This window comes from Bubalus kerabau, chromosome 11 (genome assembly GCF_029407905.1).
Source record: "Bubalus kerabau isolate K-KA32 ecotype Philippines breed swamp buffalo chromosome 11, PCC_UOA_SB_1v2, whole genome shotgun sequence".
NCBI lineage: Eukaryota > Metazoa > Chordata > Mammalia > Artiodactyla > Bovidae > Bubalus > Bubalus kerabau.
Genome location: NC_073634.1, coordinates 103532534 through 103540528, shown reverse-complemented (window position 1 = coordinate 103540528; position 7995 = coordinate 103532534). Strand labels below are relative to the sequence as shown.

Genomic DNA, 7995 nt, shown 5'->3' with positions numbered 1-7995 from the left:
TGGAGTAGGTGGTATTCTTCTCCAGGGCATCTTCCCGACCAAGGGATCGAACCCGGGTCTCCTGCATTACAGGCTGATTCTTTACCATCTTCAGCCACCAGGGAAGCCTGGTTCAAAAGAAACAAACTTTGAAATTGGGAGTACCCTGGGGAAGATTCATCTGGGGCTGTTGGTGGGAGTCCCAATCTAACCACTAACCAGGCAAGGGACTGGGCCCCGTTCCCTCTGAGTGTCCTTTTCTCCACCTATAAAATGCACGTAGAGACTCCTCTGTTCACCCAAGCCCGGCTGGAAGGGCTCTGTTTATGAACTCTTATCTCCATACATCCCTTAGTGGGAAATAGCTCTGCTTTTCTTGTTGCCCAGATGAGAGGCTGGGGGTGCTAGGGAGGAGGTCAGTGTCACACTGACCAAAGGGAGCTGGGACAAAGGACCAGAAGCACATGGAAGAGAAATGGCCTTTTTCTGCCAGAGGCTGTGTTTAGGGGCAGCTGGCACAGAGCGAGCACTGAGGCAGGAGACTGCAGGCAGCCCGGGCAGGAGGGCAGGGATGGGGGGAGCTCGAGGAATGGCATTGCTGGGTTTCTGACAAATCCTCTCCCAGCTTACTGGAGACAGGTCTGTACAAACACAGACATTCCAATCGTGTCCCTCACCAGCTTACCCTGTCGAAGCCAAGACCCCTACAGGGGCCCCACAGGCCCCCAGAGTCTGCCTGACTCTCTTTGGTTTCTGATCGTACTCCACAGCCCCCCACCCCTCCTCCCGCCAAGCTGCAGCATCCTTCTACTGGGGTAGGGGGACACCCTGGTATTTGTCGTTCCCTCTGCCAGAATGCCCTTCTGCCGACTTCTGCACGGCTGTCTCCCTCACCTTCCTTGGGTCTCTGCTCCAATGCCACCTACTCAGTGAGGCCTACCCTGACGGCCTATTAAAAATTGCCCCCTGAATCCCCACCTTCCCAGCTGAGTTTTTCTCCCCAGCACCCTCGCTAGCTGACAAATACACGTTTCACTCTTCATTTCCTTGCCATCTATAAACCTTTGCCATGAGAACATAAGCTTCACGAGCACAGGAATTTTATGTTCACTGTCTGGCACATAAGTTGGACCTAATGACTCTCTAATGGATGATGAAATGATCAAATGGAATTAATTCATTAAATACGTCGACTTAAAAGTATTTACAACCTAAAAGTTGAGAGTTATGTTTTATTCGGTGGCAACTCTTGAGACTTCAAGCCTGGGAGGCAGCATCTCAAGTTGGCCTGAGAAAACTGCTTGGAGGAGGCGAGGGTAGGAGCCAGGTTATACAGAAGTTTTGCAACAAAGGGCAAGTATGCTGCTGCTGCTAAGTCGCTTCAGTCGTGTCCGACTCTGTGCGACCCCATAGATGGCAGCCCACTAGGCTCCTCTGTCCCTGGGATTCTCCAGGCAAGAATACTGGAGTGGGTTGCCATTTCCTTCTCCAATGCATGAAAGTGAAAAGTGAAAGTGAAGTCGCTCAGTCGTGCCCAACTCTTAGCGACCCCATGGACTGCAGCGTACCAGGGGGGGTGCCATTGCCTTATTACTGTTAAAGGAAACCAGATATCCCAAGTTAAGGAATGGAGGGCTTCTTTACGTATGGGAGGATGCAAGGCTCACTGAACTCAGTCCTTCCATAGGCACCTCAGCCACCTGGGGTCAGTTTCCTGTGTTTTTCACATCCTGTGCTTCCTTGGGGCTCACCAGCTCACATTGGAGGGCTGCAATCGCTGACTTTGACATCCTTGTTTACTGATATGGCAGGAAATATTCCATTCCTCAAATACAATTAGCAATTATTTTTAATTAAGAATTACTCTTCACTACCAGGGATAGCTGCTGTCTGTGTGATACATCTCCTTCTTCATTTAATTATCCCCACAGCCCTGGGTTGTGGGCACTCTCATATTTTCATATTTTTGGCTGAGGACACTGCGCCCAGAAAGGTGCCAGGGCCACCCTATCCGTAAGGAGCCTGGGCTCCATTGACGGGGAGGGCCGTGTTAGCCCCATCTCACCAGGGGACTGAACCACCAGGACCTAAAGGGTGGTGGTCTCCCTCCCAAAGCCCCTCCTTACCAAAGCAAAATAACTGGAGAAAGAAACCAAAGTGGTAAACACAGACGTTTTTATGGTTTCCATACACACACCCGGTTCAGGATGACAATGCAGCTGCGGCCCCCGCTCCCCTCAAGCGTCTCAGGGCGCTGTGTCCCGGCCCGGGGTCCCCTGGGGCTTGCGGAGAGCCCGCAGAAGCCCATCAGGCTTCATTTACCCAAGCCTGCCTGCTGTCTTCACCACCTAAGGACAGCGTCTGTCACCTGCCTGCTGGGCTCCACCCCCACGGCAAAGGAAGCTAGGCGAGCTCGGATTCTCGCTGTCCTGGGGTCAAGGCTGCCGCGCCGAGGCGTGTTTGCTGAAGGTCTCGCTGACGCACGGGGACAGAAGATGACGTCGCTTGCCACGGCTGGTGGCATGGGCAAGGGCACCACCTGGGTGACGGGGAAGCGGGGGCGGGGTCCAGTCCTCTCTGGCCCCCATCCCCGGAGGTCGCTGCCCCTGCCCGCGGCCCTCAGTAGGGGTAGGGGGACACGGCGATGAGCAGGACGAAGACGCTCTGGTGGCGCGGCGCTGCGGCGCGCACGGTGAGCCGGTAGAGGCCGGCGCGGGTGAGCGCGCGGCGGGTGTAGACGGCGCCATGTCCGGCGCGCAGCGGGCGCAGCGCGAAGGGGCTGCGCGGGTCGGGCTCGAGCACGCTGAGCTCCGTGCGGTTGGCGGGGATGCCGGCCTCGGAGAAGGCGGCCAGGCGGGCCACGTCGTGGAGGGCGCGGACGCCCAGGGGCAGCGGCAGCAGCTTGTACTGCAGCGTGGAGGGGCCGCCCGAACTGCAGTCCTGTGAGCAGCGCCGGAAGCACGTCCTGCGGGACAGACAGACGGACCGACTCCGGGTTGCCATCCGCGTGCCCGGCCGCCCGCATAAAGCAGACTCCACCCCCAACTCCCGCAGTTCAGCTGTGAGCTGCCGGACCAACACCTCGCGCGCCCCATGCCTCTACAAGCGTCACTGTCAGCCCATTTTAGAGAGCAGCAAACTGAGGCCTCAGGAAGCCAGAGACCTGCCCTTTCCCACCCGAACAGGTCCCCCATCAGTGATAAGCCCTCTAGGCACTCCGGAACCCCAGAACTGGCTTTGGATTTGCAGCGGGGTAAGGGGGGTTTCTCTTGTAGCTCAGTTCTGCCTGTGGTTCTGGGTGGAGTTTATGCGCCTGCGCATGTGTTCCTGTGTCCGCTTTCCTGAATGGACTCACGTGTTCCCATGTGTCCCTGTGTGTCCATCCCCCAGCACCCCTGCCTCCCAGTTCTCTCCCGGCTCTGGCCTCTCCCTGCGCTCCGTGCTTAGCGGAGGCAGCGCTGTGCAGGAAACGATAACCGTTCAAGTGAGTTCACATCCCAAATAGCTGCAGGAAAAGTGCTTTCCTTGATGGCATGTTGCCCTTGAGCTCAGGAGCCCCGCCCAGGAGTTCTGGCAGGGTTGACCCTCTGGCCCTTCGAGGGCCTCTGGCCCGAGACACGGCCTTCCTGGAGAAGGAGGAGTCGGGCTCTCCAGGAGCCAGAGTGTCCCGCTGCCCAGCTCTTGGCAGACCATCCGCCCCCACCCCCCAACCCCCAACCAGCTCAGCCCTTACCCGGGGCTGGAGCCCTGCCGGTAGGTGGCGGGACACGGCGTGTCCACACACTGGTAGCTGCCACGGGTATTGAAGCACATCTGGCTGGGCCCGCACTCGATGCCGTCCTCCTCACACTCGTTGATGTCTGGGCAGGCAGGTGAGGAGAGCAGGGTGAAGACATGGGGCAAAGGGGAAAGAGCCCAAGGCAGGAGCCAGGGAGGCTTGGAGGGGAGGGGCAGGTTAGGTGGGAGAGCGATGCCCTCAGAGGACAGCAAGGTGGGCAGCCCCTTGCCCAGTCCCCAGCTGACACTGTGACAGCCCAGCTGGCAGGCTCCTGGCACCTCCCCTTCTCCCCAGGTGGGCACTCTGGGGACCACTGAGCCTGGAGCTGGTGTAGAGAGGCTGAGGGAGACGACTGCCTTAGGACCCCGAGAGGCCACGGCCAGTGATCCTTCTCTGCCCCCCATCCCCGTGGGAGCCCCACCCTCTCAGAGGCCATTCGGTGACCCCCACGGTAGAGTGAGGTATGAAGACTAGAAGCAGCAGCTTGACCCGCTGCAGAGCACCTTAGGGGAAATGTGCTGGCCTGGGCCTTAGAGGGCTTCCCTTCTACTCCCAGCAGCCGCTGCCTTGCTGAGCATGGGCTCTGCGGCCACCCTCCTCATCCAGACATTTATTGGAGGGGCCGTGTGAGCCCCACCTCGCCAGGAGGCCGAGACACAGAGAGGTGAAGCGAGTTGTCCAGGGACACACGCCCAGCTGTGTTCAGAGCCTGTCCACAACAATTTCTTAGCTCCTGCTGGGATTGTGGGTGCTGCTCTGGCTCTGGCCGCCTGGGGGGGGCGGCGCAGCATGTACCCCCTCCCTGCCCCTCCGTCACAGGAGATGGTTGAGAGGGGACTGGAGAGAGCAGACTGGGTGAGAGACGCCCCTTCCTGCTCACCCTGGCAGTTCTTCCCGCTGGGGAGGAGGCGGTAGCCTGCGGGGCAGAGGCACTGGTAGCTGCCCTCTGTGTTTCGGCAGGCGTGTTGGCACAGGTTTCTCACGCGGCACTCGTCCAGGTCTGGCCCCGGGGTGGGGTAGGGGGGTGCGGGCAGAGAAACACTGAGTCACAAATGCCCAGGTGGCCGCACGCCTGCCCACCGCCAGGCTCGGGACAAGCCAGGGAGATCCCTTGCTTAGGCACCAGGGATTTTTCCCTGCCATGCCCCTTCCCTGGTGGCCCAGACAGTAAAGCGTCCGCCTACAGTGCAGGAGACCCAGGTTCAGTCCCTGGGTCCAGAAGATCTCCTAGAGAAGGAAATGGCAACCTACTCCAGTATTCTTGCCTGGAAAGTTCCATGGACGGAGGAGCCTGGAAGGCTACAGTCCATGGGGTTGCAAAGAGTCGGACATGACTAAGCGACTTCACTTTCATGCCCCACCCAACCCTGGATGGGGAGGTTGGGAGAGTCCCTGGGCTCCATGTGCACCAAGCCATGGGGTGGGTGTCGGGGGCAGATAGTGCTCCCAGGACAGACGGTTCTGTCCAGGCAGTGATGCTGAAATACACCTGCCTTCCAAGCTACCTTCCCCTTCCCCTGTCTGCAGCCCAGCGCCAGCCTGCCTCCACACAAGGGCCCTCGACCCGCATGACTATAGCACTCCCCAGGCCCTGTTGACCTTCTCAGGTCAACCTGGACCATTCTTCTTCCCTCCCTGACTGCTTCACCTCTGCGCACCAGAGGAGAGTTCCTCCAAGTGGGTTCCTGGGAACAACTTGCCTTCCCTCTGGGTAATGCGAACGTGAAAGTCACTCAATCATGTCTGACTCTTTGCGACTCCATGGACTGTATAGAAATTCTCCAGGCTGGAATACTGGAGTGGGTAGCCTTTCCCTTCTCCAGGGGATCTTCCCAACCCAGGGGTCGAACCCAGGTCTCCTATATTGCAGGCAGATTCTTTACCAGCTGAGCCACAAGGGGTAAAGAAGTCCTGAAGTCAACGGTTTGGAAAACGCTCCACCCACTTTGGAAGCCCCCTGCCCACTGGCACAGCCGGGGTTCTAAGAAACCATGTAGTGAGGCAGCCATCTGCCTGCATCGCCATCCTATTTGCCTGCACCCTGGGTTTCTGAACATGGGCGTGGTGCCCACACGCCCAGCCCGGGGGCCTGAGACAGCACAGCGGGGTGTGTCCCACGGGGTTCAGTCTTACCCGTGCAGACGCCGTTCTGCCGGATGAAGCCGGGCGGGCACCAGGCCCGGCCCATGCTCAGGGCTCTGTGGCCCGGTCGGAGGGAGACCCAGGCGTGGTAGGACCCTCTGGGCTTGGGGCTACGGGCCTGAAGCCAGGCCACCAGGGGGTCCCGGTGGCTGACGGTGGTCATGTTTGGTCCACTGCGCTCCAGTGGGGTGCAATTCTTGCCGTCGCGGAGGAGAGTCTGGCCCGGCGGGCACAGGCAGCGGTAGCCACCCTGGAGGTTGTGGCACTGGTAGGCGCAGGGCCCGGGCAGCTGCAGGCACTCGTTGATATCTGGAGGGGAGCAGGGCCAGGCCGGGCGCCCAGGCGGCTCAGGGTTGTGCTGCTCTGCCTGGCTCTGGCCATCTCTCTTGCCCTCCAGCCTTTCCCAGAATCCAGCTGCCTCGCCCCCTGCACACCAGCCTGCCACCAAGCCCTCCCTCTCCGCACCCCCAGCCTCCTCTCCCCTTCCAGGATATAGTGCTCCGAGAGGTTCCCATCTCCCCCAGCCCCGAGCCCCAGACCCCACGGTCCCTCAACGGGTCCCTCAACACTCCTCCTTTTGGCCTCCAGGCTCATTCTTGGCAAAGCTTCTCTGAGACCCACTCACCTCTCACCACCCTCCTCCCCGTCCTAGGCCCCCAGAGAAGGTGACCTTGCTGGGCAGGGGGTGGAAAACAGCAGGCGAAGCACAGATCAGGCATGTGCTGGGCACACAGTTGGTTTTGGCTCCTATTTCTATTCACTGAACTCAAGTGTTATCCCTGTTATGATGGCTTCCTGCCTGTGAGCTGGGGGTGCTGACCAGGGTCTCAGCGAGGGGGTGGCTCTCCGTACCTAGGCAGGGCAGGCCAGGGCCCTGCACCCGGTAGCCCCTGGGGCAGCCGCAGCGGTGCCCGCCTGGGATGTTCTCACAAATCTGGTTGTAGTGACACTCATCTGTCTGCTCCAGACACTCGTCCACATCTGGAAAGGCAGGAGCAAGGGTGGGCCGGGTTGGGGGGCAGCGGGGAAGGTTGCTGAGCCCAGAGCCCCTCCCCCTGGACACATCACGCCTCTCAGCACCTGGGCCTCATCCCTGTCTCCTTCTTCAACTTCAGTGCCAGCAGGTGGAACGCCAGCCTTTGCAACCACTACGTTTAATTATACTAGGTTTGGAGGGTAAGAAGGGTCTGGGTTTAAAGGAAGGAAGGGGCTTAAAAGGTGGGCTTTGGAGGCATGGGGCTTCCCTGGTGGCTCCATCAGTGAAGAATCTGCCTGCAATGCAGGAGACCCAGGTTCCATCCCTGGGTGGGGAAGATCCCCTGGAGAAAGCAATGGCAACCCACTCCAGTATTTTCACCTGGGAAATCCCATTGCCTGGCGGGCCGGCTACAGTCCATGGGGGTCATAAAGAGTCAGACACGACTGAGTGGCTTAACACTTTTGGAGGCAGAGCCCCAAGTTTGGACTGAACTCTGCCATGTCTCTTGATCCTTGAGTCAGGAACATCCCCTCCCTGAGCCTTAGTTTCCTCATCTGTAAAAAGGGGTCACGACAGGACTCTTTCATGGAGTCACGGGGAGAAAACTGGCTCGTGCATGTGAAGGGTTTAGGACCCTGGTGTATGGGCAGAGCTCAAAATATGGTGAGAAAGAAGGAAGGGAGTGCAGGAAGAAGACAGGAGGCAGAGGAGTCCTACGAACAGTCACCGAAATGGAGTGACTGCCTCTTCTGAGTCCAAACTGACCACACTCTCCCCACTCACTGATGGCCTCTCTCGGAGGAACAGAAAGAAAGAAAGTGAAGTCGTTCAGTCGTGTCTGACTCTGCGGCCCCATGGACTGTAGGCCCCATTTTCTAGGCAAGAGTACTGGAGTGGGTTGCCATTTCCTTCTCCAGGGGATCTTCCTGACCCAGGGACTGAACCTGGGTCTCCAGCATTGCAGGCAGATGCTTTTACCGTCTGAGCCACCAGGGAAGCCCAAGGACCCAGCATCGTGAGAGCCTAGAATGCTAGGGCAGGAAGGACCCTAGAAGCCACATCTCCAGGGCTGGCACCTCGGTTTCATCTCGCAGGGCAGCTGCAATAGTCACTGAAG

At 59.0% G+C, this 7995-nt stretch overlaps 1 protein-coding gene across 2 annotated transcripts in view; it reads right to left on the bottom strand.

The window, feature by feature from the left end:
- Nucleotides 1-2036: 2036 nt before the first annotated feature.
- Nucleotides 2037-7995, bottom strand: part of HMCN2 (hemicentin 2) — a 176156-nt gene continuing 170197 nt past the window's right edge. For both annotated transcript variants that reach the window (XM_055541400.1, XM_055541401.1), the window contains exons 94-98: nt 6752-6880; nt 5891-6208; nt 4638-4757; nt 3713-3839; nt 2037-2944 (exon numbers count right to left, since the gene is read on the bottom strand). In XM_055541400.1, coding sequence (XP_055397375.1) covers nt 2599-2944; nt 3713-3839; nt 4638-4757; nt 5891-6208; nt 6752-6880 — 1040 coding nt within the window. In that variant the 3' untranslated portion in view covers nt 2037-2598. The remainder of the gene's footprint in view (nt 2945-3712; nt 3840-4637; nt 4758-5890; nt 6209-6751; nt 6881-7995) is intronic.